The 26,606-nt window shown below is 39.6% G+C and overlaps 2 protein-coding genes across 3 annotated transcripts in view; both read right to left on the bottom strand.

Moving 5' to 3' along the window:
• Positions 1–15,148, bottom strand: part of LOC124290347 (sulfotransferase 1B1-like) — a 31,075-nt gene extending 15,927 nt beyond the window's left edge. The window contains exons 1-6 of one of the 2 annotated variants that reach the window (XM_046727057.1): positions 14,575–15,148; positions 11,793–11,975; positions 10,022–10,372; positions 8,939–9,042; positions 7,699–7,861; positions 5,857–6,127 (exon numbers count right to left, since the gene is read on the bottom strand). In XM_046727057.1, coding sequence (XP_046583013.1) covers positions 6,018–6,127; positions 7,699–7,861; positions 8,939–9,042; positions 10,022–10,372; positions 11,793–11,975; positions 14,575–14,650 — 987 coding nt within the window. In that variant the 5' untranslated portion in view covers positions 14,651–15,148 and the 3' untranslated portion in view covers positions 5,857–6,017. Of the gene's footprint in view, positions 1–5,856; positions 6,128–7,698; positions 7,862–8,938; positions 9,043–10,021; positions 10,373–11,792; positions 11,976–14,574 lie in introns of those variants that run through there. The other variant, XM_046727056.1, reaches the window with a different exon arrangement.
• A 1,938-nt stretch (positions 15,149–17,086) lies between these two features.
• On the bottom strand, positions 17,087–23,579 carry LOC124290350 (angiopoietin-4-like). Its single transcript, XM_046727059.1, has 4 exons — positions 23,346–23,579; positions 22,433–22,481; positions 19,176–19,319; positions 17,087–17,954 (listed from the first exon to the last, which is right to left on the bottom strand). Exons 1-4 carry the CDS (start codon positions 23,508–23,510, stop codon positions 17,815–17,817), a joined length of 498 nt encoding a protein of 165 aa, XP_046583015.1. The 5' UTR covers positions 23,511–23,579; the 3' UTR covers positions 17,087–17,814.
• Between the last annotated feature and the right edge of the window lie 3,027 nt (positions 23,580–26,606).

Below are 26,606 nucleotides of genomic sequence, written 5' to 3'. Positions count from 1 at the left end.
AGATGGTCGCAAGGCAGGTTGTAACACACCAACATTCAACAAGAGACCAGCTCCCTAACCACCAGTTCTCCAACAGATGGTCACAAGTAAGAGATGGTCGCAAGGCAGGTTGAAATACACCAATATTCAACAAGAGACCAGCTCCCTAACCACCAGTTCTCCAACAGATGGTCACACGTAAGAGATGGTCGCAAGGCAGGTTGTAATACACCAACATTCAACAAAGACCAGCTCCCTAACCACCAGTTCTCCAACAGACTACACATGTAAGAGATGGTCGCAAGGCAGGTTGTAATACACCAATATTCAACAAGAGACCAGCTCCCTAACCGCCAGTGCTCCAACAGATGGTTACACGTAAGAGATGGTCGCAAGGCAGGTTGTAATACACCAACATTCAGCAAAGACCAGCTCCCTAACCACCAGTTCTCCAACAGACTACACATGTAAGAGATGGTCGCAAGGCAATACACCAACATTCAACAAAGGTTGTAATACACCAACATTCAACAAAGACCAGCTCCCTAACCACCAGTGCTCCAACAGACTACACATGTAAGAGATGGTCGCAAGGCAGGTTGTAATACACCAACATTCAACAAGAGACCAGCTCCCTAACCGCCAGTGCTCCAACAGATGGTCACAAGTAAGAGATGGTCGCAAGGCAGGTTGTAATGCACCAACATTCAACAAAGACCCTAACCGCCAGTGCTCCAAAAGATGGTCACACGTAAGAGATGGTCGCAAGGCAGGTTGTAATACACCAACATTCATCAAGAGACCAGCTCCCTCACCGCCAGTTCTCCAACAGACTACACACGTAAGAGATGGTCGCAAGGCAGGTTGTAACACACCAACATTCAACAAGAGACCAGCTCCCTAACCACCAGTTCTCCAACAGATGGTCACAAGTAAGAGATGGTGGCAGGGCAGGTTGTAATACACCAACATTCAACAAAGACCAGCTCCCTAACCACCAGTTCTCCAACAGACTACACATGTAAGTACTGTACAATGTCTGTTTACCACAGGCAAGAAAACCCAGTCTGACAATGAATATACATAAGCAACATAATCTCTATCTGTCCTTGACTTTAAGGCTGGCACATAAGAGTAACACTACGCATAGCATGTTCGGTCAAGAGGGCATGGACGATATGGTTTAGAATATCATTGTATCACGCTAGTTTGATTGCAGTGCAGCGCTCTGTAAATATTCAAGTCGGCACCAGACAAAATACATGGATCAATAATAATGTTATAATAGTCCATTTATATTGCGCATTTATCCATGCACATTGCATACTCAAAGCGCTGACATATTAGCCCTGGTCAACGAGTACAGAACACTCCCTGTGGAGAATACAACCGGTCGCCTGTCAGACGCTCATGGTTCAAATTCAGACTACCATCGTATCATACCAGTACCCAATTTTACTGCTGGGTGGACAGAGGCAATTTTGAACAAACTCTCTTGCCTAAGGTGAGACCACATGCGTCACATGTGCTTCGTTGTGGGGCAGGATTGAAGTCCTAGAAAGTTTCAGGAGTCAAGCTGCCAAACACGGTCACCCATCCGTGGACTGTCCGCAACCAACGTTGCTTAACTTCAACTGATTGTGACCTGAGCTCTATCCTTAACTACATTTACATTTGCCCTTTATAAAACTCGTACAAATTATGCTTCTAGGCGTAGCTAGTGTGGCAAAACGTGATGGTATTATTGCCTCTTGGTGGGGTAACCTAGTGGTTAAAGGGTTCGCTCGTTAAGCCAAAGATCCAGTTTGAATCCTGTCCGCCGCCGTGACGTTGCTGGATAGTGCTCAAAGCGGCATAAAACAATACTCACTCACTCGTAGCCTCTTGGCTATGGTCCAAATGTTCCAACATTGAATTTTCTTAAGAAGAAATCAAAATGTATGACCAATGTGATTTGGACACATGACCGGTTGGTCAGGCTATAATAAATGACACATGACCCCTTATCGCCGTGTAGAACCAAAGTTCGCTCACACAAAAAAGTCGTCTGAACTTCTGTCTCTTGTACTCATGTTTTAACTGGTATAGTAATGTTAATTAATTAAATATTTCATCTCAAAATCATTAGCATAATTACCCCCACCCCCACTCCCCTCTTTCTCTCTCTCTCTCTCTCTCTCTCAGATAGATAGATACAGTGTGACAGTGTGATACGGTTACTATCAATTAACAGCAATCTGCTTGTTTTTACTATTTAACCTCTCCTATTTATTGGTTTCATGGCGCGTACTCCCCACCTGACCTCAGTTATGTATCTGCTGCTTGTCAGGATGAGCGGACCGATATATAGACAGACAGACAGACAGACAGATAGTTCAGTACTAGTATTCAGTATCTTGTGACCACTGGCCCATAATACTTATAATGTAATTGTTGTTTTGCATGTTTTGTACAGAAGCAGCCTTTAATAGAAGGCTCCCTTGATACAATAGTTAGAATATTCTTATTTGAAATTGATTTTGTTCTTGCGTTTTGTACCTGACACCAAAAAGAAGTTCAAAGGACAGCAACATATCAATACGTTTACTGGACTTTATCTAACTGAAACTACCTCGTGTACTATTTTAAATACATGCGGAAGGAAACATTCAAGTCGCACTGCTTCATACCGCTTACATACCAATATTACATGGAGTTTGTCTTCAACAAAGGACGTATTATCATGAATACAAACATTTCAGATCCTATCAACAAAGGTAATATAATTATGTCTTCTTAGTCCTACAGCCAGTCTACAGTTATTAAATTTAAACTGAGACAAGACATGTACTGGAAGATCTGATGCAAGATATCTTTCCACATTTAACATTGAATCAGGCAGGCACCTATTCGCCAACACACATTCATCCAGTCTGACGAACTGGGCTTCCACTCAGAGTATTTGTTCGAATACTGGACGGGACTCACCCCAACAAAAGTACTAGAATCTGTACTTTACTGAGAAAGTGTAATCCCCAGTATAACATGTCACTATTTAACATTGTTTTAAACACATCATACAACTTACACTTTGAAGGAATTTTCACTGCATGATGCCAATCTTGAGTAAGACAGACAGACAGCCTTTGCTTAAACAAAGACATGAAGGTATTTAGATATATCTTGGGAAAGCCATGCAACACCAAATCCATACTGATATAAAATATTTGTAATACGTGTAGCCCGAGTAGTCCTTCCAACATTATCCAGAGATTTTAACATCATTTAACATTAATGAGGCAATATATATCTATCAAACTGGAGCCGTCTACACCAGTACTCGACTCACTTTGACATATACTGACATTGCAATGGGACCCTTCCACACTCCCAAAGTGGCATAACTTTAATAGTATATTTACTTAACTTCTGAAACTTTTTACAAAAATATGTTTGAACATTTTCCAATTAATTTAGAATAGATAATACCGGAAACCTCTGAACCAAAGCAGAGTATTGGTACAATAGAAGATTTTCACCATATCTGTGCATGAGTTGACTAAAAATTTCTTTTGATAGTCATGTAATGATATATAAGCCTTCTGTGCTTCTGCCGTAAGACAAGACTGTGACTTGGTCCAAGAACGTGTAGGTGTAAAGAAAACACCCAGGTTCTTGTAGAACTTGACAACATCTATTCTTTCCCCCTTGTAGTACTATTTTTCATACTGATGAAGATGTCCACCTATACAGAATACCTTCATTTTTTATTTACTTTGGAAAATATTCATACCGGTACTTTCACAAAAGTGTTGAAGTAAGTGAGCAGCGGTTAGTGATACATCATCTGCAAAGAACAGTAGATTCAACCCTCGGAAGTTCAAATACCTTTCCTACCATATTTATTGAACATTTTAGACAATTGTTAAAATGAGTTGTAATATTTCTGCATATTATTGTATTTGATGATGCACCACAGAGGTTTCAACAGGTTGTCATCAAAACCATAAACATGGTGTATTCTTGACACAAACATATTATTCAGTAAATGAATAAGGATTGATGAACAAGCTGTTACAGTTTATGTTTTGCCAGCATACACCATATTCTATATGATACAAACTGAAGATTTTCACATGTTCACTGTTCAACACATACCTATTCCTGGGTTGAGATACATGTGCAGGTAGTTTAGGCGTTTTCAAGGGTGTATCATTCACTGGTTGCATATTTGTGATCATTAATTTTTCTACAGGCACAGGCAAGAAGAACATGACAGGAATCATCCCTTTCAAGAATCTAGTCGACAACACTTGTCCCATTGTGTGCAATTGAAGCTTGTTTGTTCGACTAATAATCCTGTAAGTTCATAACCTTCACGGAAACGTTTGAAATCGTCAGAAGTCGTACTCACGTGTTTATAAAGTCCTCCCACATTCCAGCTTAATTTGTCCCATTCCTACAGGCTTCGGCCCCATCCTCGCAATGTTAGGTAGGACCATTTACACCTTGCCCACAAGGTTTGCTAGTTTATGAACATTTATAACGTAGTAAAGCTGCCACACGCTTTAATATACTAGTAGTAGTAATCAAGAATCACATTCTGAACTTCATGGCGAACGATATTCCTTGAGAACAATAGTCCAATCAATGAGATGTCAATATTGAGAGCTGTAAGATATTCCAACATAGCTTTACATATTTTTGGCAATGCAGTATATAATAAGACACATTATCTAGCTGATTACACACTTTGCAGACATATACTTATTAATAATATTAAGACCACAATGTCCAAGACGAAGTCTGGTTAAAAGAACCTCTTCTCTATGATTGTTAATTTTGATTTAGACAGAAAAGGCTCGATGCCATAGAGATGGCGACCTTTTAAAGATGAGGTCCATCTCTGTTGCCATTGATCTTACTGACATAGCATATTTCTGCAGGAGAGGGCAATATTGTCTCGTCTTCTTCTGACCCATCAAAGTCAAACCAGCTTTTGCTAATTTGACAGCTTTCTCATTTCCAAGTAGGCCAAAATGAGCAGGTATCCATGAAAATTCAACGTCTGAAAGATCTTTACTTAAAAGGTCGAACAATAATGATTCCAGGTCCTGGTTCGGAGTCTGGTATTAGAGTGCTCTCCCTTGCTGTCTTGTATCCAGTATTGCGTGACTATCATGTAAACCAAGTCGCTGGGCCAGCTTACTCCTCGCCAGAACTCATTTTGCCAGCTTTGTGACGATCAGTTGGACGAACCACTTTACCGATGATGTTGATGATAATTTTGTTTTGTTTGTTTTCTTTCTTTTTTTCAGGTTATGTACGTGTTTTTGTTTTTGTTTGTTTGGGGGAAAATAAATAAATATAATTGGTACTCCAGTTTGTTATGCCTACATCTACATGTAAAATATATGGTATCTGACAAACACTCGTGTAGTAATCTGTATATCTACATTCCTTTGTAATAATGGTAAGGCCACGCACATGCTCTAAGCGCATATGACAGAATGGACATTACTACCACAGTGAGGCCTTGGAAGGTTCATTCGAATAACCATTTTCTGCTGGGTGAACACAATTTGGAACAAATTCACTTGCATAAGTTGAGACCACATGTGTCACGTATACTTCGCTGTGGGACAGGACAACAATTCTAGAAATCAAGCTGATAAACAAAGTGACAAATCCAAGAACTTTCCGTACCTTTTGTGCATCGAATCGAACAACGCTGCTGAATTCAAAGGAACCAGACAATTCAGTGAGTAACATCATGAGCATCGATCTACGCAGTTGGGATACGATCCCGTTAGTCGCCTCTTACGACAAGCATGGGTTGCTGAAGACCTCAGAGCGAAACTAAGAACCAACATGAAAAAAGCCCAAGAAAACTAAAAAGAGTCCTCAAGACGCATCCTTCTATTTATTGGCAGTGTTCATTATACATGAAACTAATTGCAATTTGAGCCCCACTGAGGAAGAAATTGACACCCCGTTAACATAAGCACCAGCACTTCAGCATGTAGCGATCATGTAGATACAGAAATGAGGAAGACAGTTCAATTGTAGTGATTCAGAAAGCTACTCTTGGCCATCTTTATCTTGTACACCTTATCAAAATGGTCATTCTGCGCCACAGTCAGCCAATGCCTCCAGTCCCCTGCACGACCTACAACAAACATCGTTTTATATATAAGACTGCTGTGAAACAAAGTTGGGTAATAAACGTTATGATTTATTTTTCCTCACACATAAATGTCGTTTTCTGATTGGTGGAGCGCTCTTCTATTATTTTCAACGTACCCTGCTTACAAGCTTACATTTTCTATGTTACCCCATGGGAATGCCGAACTGTGGGAATTCATTTGGTACTTCCTGTTTATTTCAAAATTGTGCCAGATGTCCTTATATTCCTCAGTCATGCATGGAAACCATTCATGGATTTGCGTTGTTAGGTTAATTTTCAGGTTCGGTAGAAATAATTTGCAAATATTACACGTTCCTGATATTAAAGGTCGGCTGATACAGAGACAAGATCACACGTTTGTATCGCGATTGTTGTGTAAATTAATAATAAGCAGGCATATGTTCGAACCAGTTGTTACTTATCTTTCTAAGTTAATTTAGTTTTAAAGGTCACATGCAACCAAAAAATCAAACATAATTAAAACACAATTATCACTTATTCATGACATATAATATACATTGCTGGTTATGAAAAAACATATAAACAAAATTGTAAGCGTACAATCGCAAATCAAAAGTGCAATATTGTGTACTTGGGTTTACTTCCCAAGAAACGAAGCAGCCGGGATACCGAACCCAGTCAGAGCGGGTGGGTGTGCACTCAAGTGTAACGGCTGGTTCATTTGCAGATGCCCTCACGGCTCATTGTGTGTGCATATGTAGAGATGTTGGGTTTTGTAAATACATGCTCATTTTTTGTGTATAATATTTTGCAATCAACAGACATCATAACATGTAATATGTTCAAGTATCACACCTGCCTGTCTGTGTAATTACATAATGTGACAGAGACCGAACTCGGGCCATAAATCAATGCATTTTGTTTATGGTGTATAGCCTGATTGGTGTTAAGTTCAAATTGCATGTGGTCAGTGATAGCAGCTGTGTATTGAATATTGTCATTAGCAGACAGGCAGGCAGACACACAGGTGTCAATAAAACAAGACATTGAGTTTAGTCTGTGACAACGACATATCTATATCACAGTTGGAAATTCTGTCAACGCTAAATAATGGCATTGCTTTTAAGTATCGAACTGAGAAAGTGACTCGGCAAGAAGAACGTGTGGTGAAATAGACAAATGAAATTATATAAACAGTTAATTTACTGTCATAACATATAAAAAAGCTCGCGCCTGTGAGATATCAACAAAACATTAGAAAAATAGCTCACACCAAAGCCTTCACAGAGTATTCACCCGACAACCGCTTCCAAGCTGCGCGAACCTACTTTACCGCGCACGTGCTATAAGCGCAGCCCAGCTGTTGAAACCCGTATTCCCCAGAAAAGTCTGGGGAAAATTAGTGAAACGTTTGAACTCCGATTTCGCGCGTTTTTTTTCATCGCGTTATTTTTCAACTTTATAAGTTGAATTTGCATTTTTTGACGATTTGTTTCGGTAAGTCCATACCGAAAGGTATCAGAATCTGCAAAGTTGTGTTTTACGTTGCATGTGACCTTTAAACATAGTAATCAAATGTGCCAATTTGTCACCTTTTCTTGTGGTCTTGCCGTCAGCTGCAAGAACTATTGTCGATTGCGGTCTTCTTGGTTTCTGGGTGCTGAAATTGCATATCTGTGCAATGCTGGTGGCGGTGTCAACGTCACAAGCCTTTCCTAAATATTCCGACATCTTTTGAATCCACGAGACTGGATCCTGCAAGTGGACAAGGGAGCTATCTGACGCACGTTGTAATTTCTGACCATGCAAATGTATGGGAATAAACATATATGGACTCCTTAACCTGCCCCTAACATCTTCAGTAGCTCGTCACTGAAGTACTCTTAATAAAACATTACAATATTCGTTATAAATTGCTGTGCACAAGGAAGCGTACACTTGAAAATTGGGTTTGACAAAAATGGTACAAACATTATCAACTCGTTACTAGGCTGAGAACACTCTCCGAAACACTGGAAACTCGGAGTCCAAAACATAGCAACCCCATATCATCATATATTATCATTCATATATTATCATATATATCATCATATATTATCATATATTATCATATATTATCATATTATTTCTTGTTTGCTTCATCATCAACCACAACCAAAGAAGTATTGACCTTCTTTGTCTGTTTTTCTTGCTTTGTATCTTCTCGTTAGTAACAGGAGGGAAACTTTCTGTAGTCTCATTCACAGGATGAGCCAAACATAGTAAGTAATGGAGTAATATGGACTTTGGACTATACTACAATATCATTTCAGAAAAAATCTATTCAAACAAAGGTATGCAATTATCGCAGAGAAATAGGCTACCCACTGTAAATTAATGATTACTTTCCTTGAAACAATTTTAAAAATTGAATTGAAAACATTTTTAACATATCAGCAACTTTCAGATAAATGATTAGCTCAGTATGAGGTGTTTGTAGAGATTGTTCCTGAAGTGAGCTGGATACACCCTGCCTCAAGACTGACCGCACGCTATATACCGTACTTAGAATCAGTAATTCATGGTAAAGTGGGACTAGGTTAGAACGAATTGGCAGCCCAAGAAAGTGTATTCAAGATGACGTGACTTAAAATCTTAACTCACTCACTCATTCACTCTAACTGAGCTCTTATCGATGCATCAGTCATCGAAATACACTGATATAATATCTCATGCTCCGAGGGGGCAAAGTACTTCTTACTTCAACTATATCTTGACTAGAAATGATCTCCACGCAGTGAAGAAGCCTGGCCCTCTTTACAGTAAGAAATACGTACTCTTGGATTAGCATACCTTTTTCATATCTTCATACTGTAGCAGAAATATAGACAACTCGGGATTATCTAACCTTGCTTGTTCCCAGTCCAGTACATGGTCGAACCAGGATCCGTATTCCACTGCAAACGAAGCCATGGTATTGTTACCTGGACAAATGAATCAATTTGCACACAAATTAAGTATCAAGTGTACTGGACAGTACAGAACCCATGCTGCCGTATGAGGCGTGAGAAGGTTAACAGTCACATCCTCATCCTACTGGGTACCCACTCAATGCTATGTGAAGGAGGCATGTTGCCTAAGGAGACTCCAAATTTATGCTTGTCTTGGTGTGGAACAAGGCCTATACCTTAGACTATTTAAGTATAAATTGTTTTAGTTATGTCACATGTAAAGCTAATGTAGGAAGTCTACAGTGAGGCCTGTGATTGATCAATGATGAGATCTACAAACAGGAGTGATGAAAGACCAGCAGTCACACCGGGGTGTGGTCAGGGGTTGGACGATTTGAATTTACGAATAACTATATTGAGGCGGCTGATGCATGGGACTGACGGGGGAGAATATCTTACATCATAGTTACATGACAGTATATCTGCAAATGGACATTTTATTAAAAATATATAAAGTGCGTTTACATTAATTGTATTTTTTTCGGAGAGAAACATGAGGAAAATGTAGATGAGCGTCCTGCCAAACTATGACAAAACTTAGCTGAGGGAAATTATTTTCAGTGCGCTCGTGCATCTCAAACCTCTGGCGTCCTGTAACAATGTCCAGTGGCAAAAGCGTTCGCTGGTTACGCCAAGGGCTTGGGTTTGATTCCCCACATGGGTTCAGTGTGTGAAGCCATTTTCTGGTGTCCCGAGCCGTGATATTTTTGGAATATTGCTAAAAGAGGCGTAAGACGAAACTCACTCACTCAATCAAAATTGGCTTTCTTGGTCGCATATAATCACACATATTTTTTCTCACAATCAATTTTTATATTATCACTGTTACATGTGCAGTGCCAATAATATTTCTAACACCACCCCCACCACTTCCAAAACAAACAAACCAAACTCACTCACTCACTCGCTCATGTTTTACTGTTACCTTCACCCTCCAGGAAGGACTCCAAGTAATCGTCCCAGGTACCATCGTACTGCTTGACGGGCACGTGACCCTCATAACTGCGGACCGTCGTCATGCCGTACGTCATCGTGTAGTAGGATACGGCGACAGACTTGGGGTTACGTTGGAGGTAGATCACCTTGGGCTTCTTGGTCAGAACCTCGTTCGGAAGAAACCGGAAGCGGAAGTGACAGCCCAGAATTCTTGGTGTTGGTGTTCTGTCTAGTAGTTTCATAGATGTGAAGTCTAGCATGTCGACATCCGAAACACTTTCCTTGGACTTCAGGTCACCATGCACGATGGATGATACCACCTCCCACAAACTATGGGTACCTGGGAAAGACGCATGTATTGCTTAATAACTGCCATGTATCAGCTGTCAATGTCAATGAAATATATGGAAGCATTTTAGTTCCACAGTGTAAATATATCATCTATGTAGATGTTTTGTTTGTTCTTTTACGCCACACTCATCAATATTTCAGCTTTATGGCGGCGGTCTGTAAATAATCCAGTCTGGGCCAGACAATATAGTAATCAACACCATAACCATTGATCTATGCAGATGGGAGACGATGGCAATTTAAAGCAATGCTGTTCCTCGAGTCTTACGACAAGCATGGATTGCTGAAGATCATTTCTAACCATATGTAGAAGATACGTAAATGAAGATGATGCCAAAATCTGCGTAGATGATGCTTTACCTCTATGTTGATGACATGTTATGCCGACGTGCATGATAGCATGTTCTTCTTAAGAGAAGATATTCACTATCGAATAATCGACATTGGTGACCATATTTCCTCGAGTAAACGATAATGGTTCTACGTCTGTTCTTTGTTACCAGTGGCTTAATAATGACCGATCTATGTTCTCTTTCAACCTTGATATGTGTTGATTGAGGAACTATCAGAACATTCAATAAGGTAACGCTTCATATAGCTGTGTGTAAGTGTCGTTATATGAATGTATGTGATGAAAGTCTCATCTACGTTGATTATAGAAACCTTTTGGAATGTGTCATCAATACGTTTCCATAGAAATACACTGATACATGTAAACTGATGCTTTAAATTTAGATTTATTATTAAATGGCAGCAAGAACTTATCATATACTCCAAATCATGCAATATTTAAAGCAGTTTAGCATTACATATGAAATACCAAGCGTTTTTCTTGAATGTTGTATATATTTTCATATGTATAAAAAACTATCTCTGTACATATTTCTTTCTATATTACATGTATGTTGTTGTATATCAATCATGTTGTAAATACTCGGGAGATGGTTACCTAAGCTGGATAACATGTTCCGAATCACATTCTTTACTGAATAAATATGTTTAAATAAAAACCTAAAAAACATCTAAGAATAGTCAAATGCTTCTACAATGTGACATATACTAACATGTACCTCTAACATGTAACATTCTGGGACTAATAGAAACAGACTGAAGGTATATTGGGGCGATGTCAAATACATATGCTGATAAACCGCAACGACCATTGCGACATATGAGTCCCTTCAAACTTTCTTGCAATTGTTTGCAAAAGACATCGAATGTTTGGATGGTTACGTGTAGTTTACCGCAGCTAAAGCTGAAATAACCAACATATAATCATGGCATGCATATATTCATATGAACAAACTTTATCTTCTATAGATACAACGCAGCATACAAAGAGTTAAGAGGAAGTCAAGAAAAATGTTACACAAATTGAAAATCAACGAAAAACCGTTGCCAGTGATTACCTGACTTGGGATAGCTACACAATAGCACATCATCTGATGTGAGTTTCATCTCTTTCACTCTTCTCATATGTTCATCAAAAGGGATGGGCAGACTTCCTCGGTAGAAGAAGCAGTCTTCATACTGATTCACAGACATAGTGGCACCACCACGGTCCTTCAACTCCACCAAGCGTGACATCTTGCCTGCAGATATACATTTAGGTTTTGTTTGTTTATTGTTTAACGCCTCACTCAGCAATAATACAGATTTATTGTGGCAGTCTGTATGTAATCGAATCTGGACCAGACAATCCAGTATTCACTATCATGAGCATCGATCTACACAATTGGGGAACCGATAATATATGTCCATTAGGTATTCCCAATAAATGTGCTTTTCAATCTTGGGAAGAAAGTGTTAGTTGAAAATAAGATTTCTTCAGAGCCGTGAAAACTTCATATTGGTTCATTCATTTCTAACCTAGGTTTTGAAGTGAAATTGTGACGTTTGTTTGTTGTTTAACGCCGACAAGCGTAAGTTGCTGAAAGCCAGTTCTAACCCGGATCTTCACGGGTTACATTTAGGTATATCAATGTAATTTACGACCCGTAAGAAACAGTTTGTGATAAGTGACTGAGGAAAACTTCAGTTACATGAAGTTTGGTAATCGAATTTGACAAGAATACAAAATTGATTGAAAACATAAAATTTTCCATTCACGTTAAGTGTAGCGTGCTCGCACATCAGTGATAATAACTAGTCATTCATAGGGGGTGGGGGTGGGGGGTTGAGTATGGTTTTTGTACAATGCCCTGGCGGCGGTCCCTTTGATCTTACCCGTGGTCTATCTAATAGGTACACCACGGCTTGAAGTAACCTTTGACCGCGGCTATCTGATTGGCTCACTACATGATAGCAAGCCACGCCTACTGTTCTCACGCACATGAAACAGTCTCAATCGAATGTAAACCTTGCAGTAGCTACTTCATCTAATACGAGAGCTAGTGTCTACATCATAATGTTTCATGATCTGAGTAAAGTGTATAGTGTTAAAGTTCAGGAAACGTTGCACCTTCGTCTGTGTTCGATACTGACAATTGAGTCAACCCATCTGACATGGCCGATTGAGTTTTCATAGCCTCAGAAGCTTGCCAAAAAATGTGTCTTTGATTGCATCATCCCATTCCAGTCTATTATTGTCAACTTCGTCAATTATTTGTGACCATGTAAGGTCTATACCACTCGTGACTTGACATCACGGCGGTGTGACACAGAATGATTTCAAATTCAAACATCCCGCTCAGATTTTGAAAACACGCAATGTGGGCACGGTACAAAGCAGTTACGCTATCCAGTCACTCGAGGTTTGTCCAGACAGACGATGGGCGAGCCGGTGTTGATTGACAGCTGAATATGTCAAGGGCTTAGCCCGAGACACAATATTCAGCGGTTAATCAACACAGCTCGCCCATCGTCTATCTGGACAAACCTCTCGTTTTTAGATAACGTAACTACTATGTGTAGTGTTCACCAGCAAATATCACGATGAGGGACACCAGAAATGGGCTTCACACACTTTACCCATGTGGGGAGCCCAGGTCTTCGGCGTGACGAGTGAACGCTTTAACCACTGTGCTACCCCACCGCCTTGTTTATGTGAATGAATCAGTGAGTCTGGTTTTACGTCGCCCTATTCTAGCAATATCACTCCGGTGAACACAAGAAATCAGTTTATGTATTATGGAATCGGATCCGCATATGCTTGAACAACAAGACCACCCGACTGTCAACCGAAGGATATACACCAGTGAAACGAAACGGAACTTCGTATCATTTATTTATATAATTTTATTGATTTTGTTGAAATTGTATCCGGCATCTGATGACATATAGATGAGTACAAATATTTGAAATTAACATACAAATCGTAAGATTTAAAAGACCCGAGAGCCAAACATATATCTGCGATATATATGTACGATCATATATCGAAACAGTGAAATTATTGTAAAACTCGCATGACCCGAAGCCAAATATATATCTGCGATATGTTACACGATCATATATTGAAACAGTGAACTTATTGTAAAACTGGCATGACCCGAAGCCAAAAAATATATCTGCGATATGTTGTACGATCGATCATATATTGAAACAGTAAACTTATTGTAAAACTCGCATGACCCGAAGCCAAAAAATATATCTGCGATATGTTGTACGATCGATCATACATATAGATAGTGAACATATTGTAAACTGGCATGCTATACAGAGGGTATGTACATGCTTAGGTTTAAAGTTGTGTGTAACGCAACTTTTAGCATTTTTCAATTATACATCACAGTGAGTCAGCTGACAAAATAATAAAAGCCTGAAACGATGCAGGTCTCAGACATCCAACACTTCGGTGAAACCCATGAGTTGGGGTATGGTCTTGACACGCCTAGCAATGAAATGGGGCGAAGAGCGATTCGAAGCAACAATCGTAACTGTCCGTCTTGTCCAAGGGACACAACTCTACACAGCACATTAGACGACTGAGCCACCCGTGGCTCCGGGAGTGTGAGTGAGTTTAGCAATATTTCAGCAATATCACGGCGGGGGACACCGGGAATGGGCTTCACTCATTGTATTCATGTGGAGAATCGAACTTGGGTCTTCGGCGTGACGAGCGAACGCTTTAACCACTAGGCTACCCCCCCCCCCCATGGCTCCGTGCACGCTTATGAAAGTGTGAGGGATATGTTTTTACACCGGAATCTGTTTACTAAAAAATATAGAATGCGACAACACTATACCTACCGTGACAGAAAAGTCCTTGGTTGTCAGGCTGTATGAAACAGTTTCCTGCACATCGTTTCATTTTTTCACAAGCCATTTGGTCATTACAATGTGAAACTGAGAACACTGAATGCTTCTTCCGGTTGGAATAGACGATACAAAGGTCATGGTTGGCTCATGACTCCCTGACCTATACGTTGTGTTGTAATGGGCCTTTGCTAATTGTTTTTGGGCGGACGTTATCGTTATGACCCGGGGGTGAAGAGTGAGTCGATGCGATTCGTCGACAATGCGGACGTCATCGTTGTTGTCCACGGATGCAGAGTGAGTCAGTGTGATGCCCGACGTGTGCGAATATCATCGTTACAGTGACAGGGTGTAAAGTGAGTCGAACTGATTCTACAATATGTGCCTGCGTCGTCGTTTCGTTTGAATGGCGTAGAATAAGTTTATCTGATTCTACAACATGCACGTGCGTCATCGCTGTTGTCCACGTATGCTGACGTCGTTGTTACAATTTAAGGATGTAGAGTGAATCTCTTTATATCTATACATGTGTGTGTGTGTTAGTTAGTTGACATTCATGGTATCGATCACTGGTTTGCCAAGGCAACACTTGAGTAAGTGTACGCCGCCGCGATATAAAGCTACCATTTACTTAGTAACATAATAATATAGTTTCTATTTTGTTAAATATCTGCGCGGCCAGTATATCCGTTCAACGCACGGGTAAAAACTCACTGACAGGTAAATCTGAACACTGTTGGTCGAAGAGCTTTTAGCAGAATAACTCCAGACATTGGTTTGGTCCTGTCCCGTAGTACATGTGGTGGCTATGGAATACTGAAAAGGACATTCACATTTTCGCGATCTCGACCATTGAAACGAACGTACAAAGAATGCGAGATCTCGAGAATGTCCCTTACAATATTCCATACCTGTCTTCACGGACAAGTGCCTTGCCACTAAATGTGCCTCTGGTCACTCACTCGTTAGCATGATGTGGCCATGCTTACAGCTTACCTTCTAGCGCCTCACAGGTAACTGGGGCTACATACTCCTGAATGAGCTGAGAAGACAACCGAGTGGATACTGATCGTTTGACCGGGGAATGTAGTGCTTTAAGCATGCACTTTGTGTATGGAGTCTATGCAAAGTGCATACATTATAGTGATTATTATTTTACTCCAAAGAAAATTGTGAACCAAGATTTACTAAGATGCTTGTAAAGAAGTAAAATAGTGTTTAAAGATGTACAAATTGATATTTGTATGCGCTATTGTCATTGAAAGTTAACATTAGCCGTCTTTATTTGCCAGAATGTTGTCTGGGCATATATTTAAAAGTTTCAGTATCTTCCGTACAGTGACAATGTTCAAATTTTTAAAGAAGTTCAAAAATATATAACAAACTCCAAAGGTTCAGTAATTGGATATAATGTTTATGATATAAATAATTCATGTATTAATTGTATTGTATATATCCTTTTGTATATATCTTTCTATCCCTGTACATATAGTTTGTTTCAATTTTGCATGTAAGCAAGGGTTTCACTAAGAGAGAGTTTCACTAAGTTGGCATAATTTGTACCCAATCCATTCTCTTGAATAATTATATTTAAATCAAATCAAAAGTTTCAGTAGCAAATGGCTGTGAAACTATATGCATGGATAGCACCAGGTTTAAGGACAAGCATGTTGGGGCTTGGGTTCCTGTGATCTTATTCAAGAACCTACTCTGAATCCTTGTAAAGGCACTGTCAAAAACTAGTTTACAAATACCAAATACTTTTTATAACATTTTAAAAGTTCCCCAACCCTAATCATTTATAATCTTCAATTGATTTCTATTATCTATGTTTATAAAAATATAAATATCAGTTATTTTCCTGTTTAAAGGTACAACCAGAGTCGAACGGGAACAGCCTACTAATTAACAGCTTTAGGAAGAGTTTAGCTGGCATCACAGCACCACACACTGCCAGATTCTTTATGTGATTATTTTGTGATTGTTCAAAGCAAAGGCAACTAAGCAATATGGACATTGTGATCTCTGCAATCTACTCAAAAAGTGTTGCTGCCTTTTCCATTATATACTGAGAGAAACACATAAAGGAACACAGGAAAATTCCAGCGTTCCTTTAATATTTTCCAGTTTTCATCAGCAGCTTTGAATAGCGCCGTGGGAGGAAATCTGAGAAATAATAAGGGAACACTGCCATTAAGTGGTGTTACCTTATTTGTTTCTCTCAGTATATCATCATCACTGATGACAAGAACATGGTAAAACTACCATTTTGTTTGTAAGTCCCTGGCTGAATATATAATGAGTGGCAGAGACTGAGTGGAAATGAACAATTATTTTACACTTTACACACTTTATTGACTCCGAAAGTTCCCAACTGAAATCTACAACCCCCTTCCGTGAATGGGGACAGTTTCGAAGGGTTAAGAAATATTTTAAGTCACTGAAATCCTCTCGAGTTCATTTTAGAGTACTCATAGTTGTTACGACTAGTTTACGAATATGACCTCAGAAAATGATGAGATTTAGTGGCATTTTGAATATTTCTCAGAATTTTCTCAGAATTACGGCTATGCATTTTCATTGGTAGGAACAAACGGAACTAACTAGCCAATCAGTAGGGTGAGAAAATTATACTGATAGATGCAAAGTATTTTAAAAAGTCACCTATATCCATGTATCTAAGAAACATCGTCTTGATATAGTCACATTTTATGTGAGGAACAAGCTCTACAAATGTGTTCAGATGTATGGTATGCACAATATCTTCATCACCTTATTCCTGGTCAGATCCTCAAGTGGTGGTACTAGTGAGTGAGTGAGTTTTTGCTTTACGTCGCTTTAAGCAATATCCCGCGCAATATCACGGCGGGGGACACAGCATGGGCTTCACTCATTGAATCCATGTGGGGAATCGAACTTTGGTCTTCGATGTGACAAGCGAACGCTTTAACCACTAGGCTACTCCGCCGCCCCTCGTTGGTAAGTAGATCAGGACTGTGACTGTAAGGCCATCAGTGTGTGTTTAATTCCCCTGTATCTGTCAATAGAGCACCAGATTATATCCCCTTTTGTAGAGTTCCTTACTCCTGTAAAGTCCGTTTAAGTTGCACAGCTGACAAGAAGTGTACCACCATCCACAGAAGTAAAGCGAGGCACAGTTCTGTTCCGACATATCATTGTCCCTGTCAACCGTAGAAAATCTGCTTCCGTTATGGGAAATGAGACAGTCGAACGTTAGGGCAAGGTGACCTGGCTTGAAATTGGCCAAAGTAGCTGGTAATGCTCTGCTTCTGATCGCACCCGGAAGTCACCGTATTCAATGTTGTATGTGATGTTGTCAAATGTTGTTAGCTCGATGTGAAGCCGGGTGTAGCCTACAATGACAAAACGTCACAGCTTCAGCACATGCATGATTACAGTTGGTGTAAATAGAGCCGTGATGTAACTGGCAAATCCAGAGGTATGGGATGAAAACGTGACACCTATCAATACTAGGACATGCATCAGCTTAGTTATGGAAATATTGGCGTAAATAGAGCCGTGAATGCACTGAGGTGACTGAGTGGGTTAGACTTTGAGTGCCTGAGTCGCCTGACACTGAGAGTGAGGGTTCGAATTCTGTTTGGAACTCATCCCCAAGTGTATTCGAATCTGTACTTTAGTGAAGAAGAAGTAATCCCAAATATAACATTTGCTATATTTGACCACTTTCTAAATGACATTGTGTAATCTTGGATATGAATATGTTAACAAAAAGACTTTTATGCCGATACGACAGATCCCCAACCTTACTGGGTGGGTCGTTGCTGACAGGATAAAATATCCCGGGGCGAATCATAGAATCCATGTATTGAAAGGCATCTGAATATATCGGATAATCATGCACCGTGACTTGGTTCGTTTCCTCATAATCACTACATTGTCCGGTCCAGACTCAATTATTTGCAGAGCGACAAACAACTTGATTAGTACAGGTACAAGAAAACAAAACCCCTTGAATAACATTAAGTCAACACTTTTTTGAACGTTTTACTAATATGGTAAATGTTTACATGAAGAACTGATCTTCAGAAACCCATACTTGTCGTAAGAGGTGACTGACGTGTTTGGGTGGTCAGGTTGGTTGATCTGGTTGATCCGTGTCATCGTAAGTCGATGCTCATGATAGTAACTGGATTGTCTGGTCGAGACCCGATTACTTATAGACCGCTGAGTGCGGCGTTAAACATCAAACAGACAAAAAACATTGCGACCTGTGCCAGTTTATGAAAGTAGTCCCCCATCATTAGTTTCAGATAAACACATGCTATTATGTTGGAAATGAGAACTGTTTTATTGAACGTTCGGTGTGTATATATTCTAAATGATGATGGATACTAGTAATAAAACAACCCAGACACATCACGTATTTTAATTTTGGATCATAAACAATTCAAATCAAGATATGTTTCAGGAAATGAAATGATTTTAATAGAAAGCTCCCACATTGCCAATTCATTCAAAACAAGGCACGCACATTTTCATGAGATGGAAACGTACTCAAGTACCTATACTCGGAGGATAGGTTTGAGGGAGGTTAAGCTCAACAATCGTACCTTTCTGTGTCAACTTGTGAATGTTGTCATTTCCAAACCAGAAGTCTCCATCTAAATCACCAAAACCGTCTCTGTACTCTTTCCATGTCCTGGTGAAGTCCACGTCCCCCGTCCTCCTCCTCTGTATGATGATCCGAGATGGCGCTGTACAAGGAAACAGTGAGTGAGTGAGTGAGTGAGTGAGTTTTAACACCGCTTTGAACATCATAACAAGTCATGGCACGTCAAACTCACGAATCTCTGTGTGTATATATGTGAGTGTGCGTGTGTGTGAGATAAACAGTGTGTGTGTGTGTGTGTGTGTGTGTGTGTGTGTGTGTGTGTGTGTGTGTGTGTGTGTGTGTGTGTGTGTGTGAAGAAATATACTCTTTTTATAAAGGGTTTGCTACATCACAGGGCAAACCAACTGAATACGTCGACATCACACCAAGGTATATCCAATGTATTATTATTATTTTAGTGCAATGGATGTTATATGCCCGACCCCATGCATGTATCACAGGGTGGTGTGATGACTGCAACGTGTCAGAAATGCACGACTTTACACTTGTACTGTACGTAGAAAGATTCACTTCAGTGCCCCATGCTTTCAGAAAATGTATATGTACTGCATTGGCACATATTGACTACTGAGGGTGTAGCACGACTGGGATAAATGTTTACCGTAATATATCAGTATGCACACCCATATGCATTCACATGGACACATTACGATTTAGGAACATCATTTGGGTCAGAACTGACGATATATACATATATATATATATATATATATATACTTTAGACTCACTTTAAACACTCACTGCTATACATAGCTATATGTTATGGCTATATGGGTTGATTTCTTGACTAACTTGTGGGAACCAACTGCAAACCTTATACAGATGAACTGCACGAGGATCATGCATCAAATTGCTGAAAAGCATGTGCAAAGATCGTGTATGTGAACAGCTGCGTTTTGGTGTAAAGTTTTGTTAAGAATTCGCCAATTTTCACAGATTTTTGTCATTTATTGAACTCAGGACAATAATCTTTTCAACGTTACGAATTTGTTTTACAACATTTCAGTTCATGTGTAAACAGTCCCTTTAAACAGTATGGGACATTTAGCAGAATAGAGTTTAGAAAAGTTCCCTGAAGTGGCTATATACTAGTGAGTCTAATCTTTTGGAAGGAAGTATGTACATGAATTATACACGTCGCGTCTGTCACAATAACAACACACGCACCATTCAAAAGGGACTTCATAAAGCTGCTGTACAGTCGCTGCAAGAAAGAAATAATACGAAATGTTTTATGGCAAGACTACAAAAGGCTACTTTCTTCCCGCGTTACCTGCTTTGAATTTTATTCAGTTGCTTAAAATAGTAACCAGAGAGATTGTGAAATGTCGCCTACGCGAGTCGGTAAAACGTTGTAACACAATACGATACATTTTAAATTCATATGATCCAAATAACAGCATGGCTAACTTAAACATGTATGGCGTGGGTCACATACAGGGTTGGGTCATGGGAATGCATTTCCGTTTGTGAGAGTACAAAGTTCTCGGTCTGCAATAGAATAATGTGAATTCCGATCGTTCCTGTCACTTCGTTTTGGTGGCCAGGATTAGGGTTAGAGTTAGGGTTCGGGTTCGGGTTCGGGGTTTAAGATTTTTTATCTATTTTTTAAAATATATTTTGATTAATTGGATTAAAACATAGTTTTATTAGATTTAGAGGCTAGAACAACTTACGTCTTTCTGAATAATGATACCTGCCAATTGATGTTTTATTAGTTACACGTTGTGATGCAAGTTGAGTGTGTCTTATCCATCTGAATAACGCAGCTGACTGACATGTGTTATAAGGGTGCAATATTTCCGCGATCCTTTGTCAGATAACTATGTGTTACTGACTCATAAACACACGCTCAAGATAGGGATAAGTTTTCCTCCTGAATATTCATATGTTTCATTCGTCACTGATTGATTGATTGATTCAATCATAAGAAGAATTCGTTGTCAGATGTCTGGATGAAATATGGTGTTCATTTCCAGTCAATAAATTATATATAGGATGAATATTGTTGATAGTGGCAGTAAACACCAATACATCATGCTCTGTTTGACTGGAAGACAAACGCACGTATGTGTCAGACAATGTCAACGGTGCAAAGGCCGGGCTGAAGACCTGCATGAAAAAGGAGGCAGTTGCCATGGGAAACATCGTGTTCACTTTCGATGTACCTTTCTCTTCATTCATATCACTGAATCGATGCAGCAAACTGCCGAACTAATTCATACGTAGAAGAGGAAAGAAGCGCATAAGAGTTAGTCATAAAGTATTTTCAGATGTGTCGATTCGTTTTCTCGGAAATTTCAGATGAACGATGCGTAATTCTGTCATGTAGGTTTAGGATGTAAATCAAGGCGAATGATATACTTTTCAATTTTATTTCATTCACAATTCCAGTCTGCTCATGGGGTTAGACATCCTCATTATGTTGCCTTTGATTAGATATACACATTCCTATAAGAAAGGAGTCGGTGTTGCGTTCTCGACTCGATGGCGGCACCTACAGTTTTCGTTAACAGATAGACATGTACACGAAACGAGTTGTTTGTCAGGTAAATGTAAACTGGGATTAATCTATTTGATTAACTTCTTTCAATAATGGCAGTTGAGCGATTCTTGAAATAATCGGACCTGGCTTACGAAATGTCACGCTTTCAGCCTCAGGTCCAAGTTGTCCGACTTCCCATTGTTCTTGGTGTCCTTCGTTTGGTACCTCCTGATCTCTTGAGTGGCATTGGTAAAGTACCCGGAGGTACCTCCAGGAACACAACCCTTCCGGCACCGAAGGCTGCAGTGTTAGAGAGTCGTCACATTCGCCGAAACGTTCTTGGTGGGTTCGACTTCACAGTGCTTCCTGGGAAAGTCCCATTCGTGGTCTTGAGCTGATAATGAGCCTAAACTGCTTGACTGTGTAAGGATCAACCGAACTCTCTTTTCGCATTCATATATTTTAATCTATAATATATCTACACATAATAACACATGAATATTTTTTCCGCACGTGAAAGCAAAGTTACATCTACGGGCTGGTTAATGGCCCAATCAGGACCAGGAAGGTAAGGGTTATTTATACAAACCCGATCAATGGGAACGCTTAAATAAAACAATGTATTCAAAATGCCCAGCGACCTGAATCATGTTGCATTTACTTTCCTTAATCGTTGTAACGATTACACATGATAAGAATAATATATTTACCTGAACCGTCATCTCCGATTCCCTTCTTATCATAAACAGCGTGTTTTATCTGAAAATGAAACGTAAATGATCTAACATCGTTTTGAGATATTTCAAATAACACAAGGTGATATTTGTTTTACCCTACTGTCGCACGTCTTAAAAAAACTCTTACTATAATGTTGACAATTATTATTTCACGACTTGCCCGTGAGGATCCGGGTTAGAATTGGTCTTAAGCAACCCATGCTTGTCGTAAGAGGAGACTGACGGGATCAGGTAGTCATGTCATCGTACCCCAATTAAGCAGATCGATGCTCATGCTGTTGATCACTGGATTGTCTGGTCCAGACTCGATTATTTACAGACCTGGCCCCGAATTCTCGAAACAAACTTAAGTCTGATTTCTCAAATTTGAGAAAATGCGGGAAAATACATTTTCCAGAATATACTGAAATCAATATTTAACTCATAGTAGAGAATTTAAGTTTGGTACATAGGTTTCTCGAGTTATTTTTGCTTTTTAACTTTTAGAAATACACGCGAGTTAGACATTCAGCTGTTTCACATTGCGATTGAGTAAAAATGTTTGTTTCGAGAAATCGGGGCCAGGTCCTGGTCATATAGTTGTAATATTGCTGAGTGCAGTGTTACACAACAAAGAGAACATGAGTGAAATTCAATTGCTCTTTAATTCAAAATCACGGAAACACAGGGTTCAATACAAAATGGGGAAATTACACATGGTATCACTAATTCATAAAATGTGGAAAACTCATCCACGTGTGTGTAATAAGATATTTTGAAAGCTTTATTGAGCCGAATGCTGTAACATTGGTCAAGACGCTGTACGCACTAGTCGTATAACGCTCGTAAAAAACTTTAAATAAATTTTATGAAAACTACAAATACTCATGCGACAAATAACACTCACGGAAAATGGAAGCTTGTGGTGGGTTCTCCTTAGTGTACCGACGACGACACACAGAGAACCGCCACACAGCCAATGATGAACACAACCACCAATGCTGTTAAAACTGTTAAACCACGGATCTGATTTTTGCCAAAGGCTTTCTATGTGAAACCCACGTCGTCGCATACATCGAATCTGTCCCCGTCCATGCTGATGTCTGTATGTTGTATGCTTCAGTGTTACTAACAGGCCTCGATGAGCAAACAATGAAATATGACAGGAAATGGTGTAAATTTCGAAATCCTTCCTGGTTTAATATTAGAAACGAAACCACGTTAAGCTGACCCTGAAAATCATTACAATGTTAACTTACCAGGACGTTCTGAAATGCATTCATGATGGATGACATTTTCCTCATAAAAACTAATTTCTATTGTACATAGTCAATTATAATCAATAGTGTGTGAATGGTGTTAGGGATAATATTCATGGTATATCGATCCGGGTTTTGTTTTATTTCCCGCCGCTAAAATTTTCCGGATTTTAAGTTGTCCCTGTCGGTAAAGTCATCCGGGTGACGCAAGTGGACAAGGCATATGACACGTGTTCTCCGCGATGTGTTAAACTTGTCAGGGTGCAAACGGCCAAGAACATGCATGAGAAGTTTATAATTGGTATATGCAATGAATTATAAATTTTTGTTAACCATTTTAACTCTGTTAAATCTGTATTTGATTTTTGTCATGTCAGACACGTGGGTTTATGTATCATGTTTTTGTTTTGTATTTAGAGTGAGTGAGTGAGTTTAGTTTTACGCCGCACTTCGCAATATCCCAGCTATATGGCGGCGGTCTGTAAATAATCGAGTCTGGACCAGACAACCCAGTGATCAACAGCATGAGCATCGATCTGCGCAATTGGGAACCGATGACATGTGTCAACCAAGTCAGCGAAACTGACCACCCGATCCCGTTAGTCGCCTCTTACGACAAGCATAGTCGCCTTTCATGGCAAGCACATGGGCTGCTGAAGACCTATTCTGTCCCAGATCTTCACGGGTCTTAAAGTGAGTGAGTGAGTTAATATTTATCGTCACATCGGCACTATTTCAGCCATATTGTAACGAGAAAATTAATAATTATATTATAGATCAATAAAATTAGAAAATGAAAACCTGTTGACGGAAAACAGTATAACTACTAGTGTATCACAGATATTTATTTAAAACTAGAAATTACATGTAAAACAGTTTAACTAGACATGACGAGACAATGTAAAAACAGGCTATAGATCGCCAACAACTGAAGGTAGATCACCATACTAGGGACCATGGGGACTTACAGTACATTTGTTTCCTGCATGGACCCTAGTTGGATTTACACCCTCCCTTTAGATGTTAGCAATTTAGACACACCTAGCCATACATTAGAAAGACACATATTATACGATTAAAAAGAGTGGATAGATTTAAATAGACTTTGAATGGTTTGGGACTTACGTATCCTCTCAGGAGGACAATAATTTTACAATACTTTAACCCCCTTTGAGGAGGATACGGCCACTAACAATCTTAGTTACTGATTTAAACTTCCAAATAATACATCTATCTACAAAACATATGACTCCAAATTTATCAAGCATTTCAAGTTCTTTTAAAATTCGAGAATATAACGGAAATTAACATTATTAAAATATTCTTAACTGTTTGAACACTGAAATATTTATCCCTTGTGATGGAAAAATCAATACAGTCGTGGTATTTTTAGAGTTGATCTGAAATGATCCGTAAAGATCCGGGTTAAATTGATCTTCAGTGACCCATGCTGACAACCAAAGCATGGTTGTACACCAACAAAGTCACATTTGGCGGTCGCACAATTTGGAACCAGAACTGGTTCTTGAATATACGCTTGTCTGCCGGAAATATGGTACCGGAGAGTAAGCTGGGCCCCATCTCGCATATCGCATAACTTCAGTGAGTGTAAAGGGCCGGGAACCAGCTTAGTACCGGAAGTAGCGCCTCGCCTCGCCTCGCCTCCGGCCCTATAATACGTGTTCAAGATAAAGGCCCGCCTATGTTCTATCCTCTACAAATGGGTTCAATGTTGCTTAGAACAGAGTTTATTTAAATTTAATGCGTGCCTTTGCTCCCTACATTTACACGCTCAGCTTAAACGCTTTTCATCTTCCTCTCACACCAACAGCTTGAATTGTTAGCTGAATGTTTATGCTACATACAACTATTATACCTTATCTAAGCACGATTATTAATGGCCCAGTGAACTATTTGGGGCTATATTACATGAAAATTGCTGTAGAGAGACGCCGCTTACTTGTTTCATCTTGGTTACAACATGAAAGTGAGGTTTACAAAAATGATATTTTCTCCAATGTTAATGCCTTGTTCCAGTCACAAAAGCTGTCGACTTTAACATTGCTGTGTGGATAATACCCTATAGCTATGACATACAGTTCACTAGGGTTAGGCCGAACTCAAAGGGACCACTATTGTAGTTAGTTGTAAGCATAACTCGTTATACGAATTCGGACGGAAATATGCAAGTGGAAGGGACCAAATACAGTTCGTGATATCCGTCAGTTCGGTATAAGAGCGTTCGTTATAAACGTACATTACTGTATGCCACACTGGTCCGAGGTAGTGATTGTTGAAAGCAACTAATACTGTATTTAAATAGAAATGACAAAATCCCTCTCCCAAATAATAAATTAGGGCGGGGGACACCAGAAATGGACTTCACGTTGTACCCATGTGGAATCGAACCCACAGGTCTGTAACGCTGTAACTACTAGGCTACCCACTGCCCCGCCAATAATAAGAGATCAATAGTATTGGGGTTATCAGTTATATTCAGGGGCCTGAAGCTGCATTCAAGCCACCATCAAGTATACTGCCGTCACTGAGCTTCTGGGAAATGTTAAGTGACATATCCTGTTAGTGGCGTTTGTTCCACTTATGAGAGTTATTTCTATGCCAGGAGATATATACCAGGATGTATATACAGAAAGGAAATGAAGCATCCTTATAATTGTGACTCATCTGACATATGAACTGAGTACACATCTTGTGATGACTTTTCCAGTTACAACGAGTAAAAGTGCCTGTCTGTGTTGTGAGTTTATACAATATGTTTTATTTTACAGATTTATATAGATAAATGCCGCAAAGAGGGGTTGGGTGGTCCTGCCACTGTCAGGCTGGTTAAGATCATCATCAACTCAGTGCCCTTGCACCTTTGCAGCTGCCATCACTTTGAGCGCTTG

Source organism: Haliotis rubra, unplaced genomic scaffold (genome assembly GCF_003918875.1).
Source record: "Haliotis rubra isolate DU_JTF1 unplaced genomic scaffold, ASM391887v1 Scf462, whole genome shotgun sequence".
Lineage (NCBI taxonomy): Eukaryota > Metazoa > Mollusca > Gastropoda > Lepetellida > Haliotidae > Haliotis > Haliotis rubra.
This window is presented reverse-complemented; position numbering and strand designations above follow the sequence as displayed.

What these genes read in the sequence shown, in the direction of transcription:
- LOC124290350 (XM_046727059.1), bottom strand. Translation starts at nt 23,510, where the DNA reads ATGCGACGACGTGGGTTTCACATAGAAAGCCTTTGGCAAAAATCAGAT. An exon ending in ACCACAAGCTTCCATTTTCC is followed by an intron (nt 22,482 to 23,345) that starts GTGAGTGTTATT and finishes TTTCATTTTCAG; the next exon opens with ATAAAACACGCTGTTTATGA. An exon ending in TCACAAGTTGACACAGAAAG is followed by an intron (nt 17,955 to 19,175) that starts GTACGATTGTTG and finishes TTGTCATTGTAG; the next exon opens with GCTACACCCGGCTTCACATC.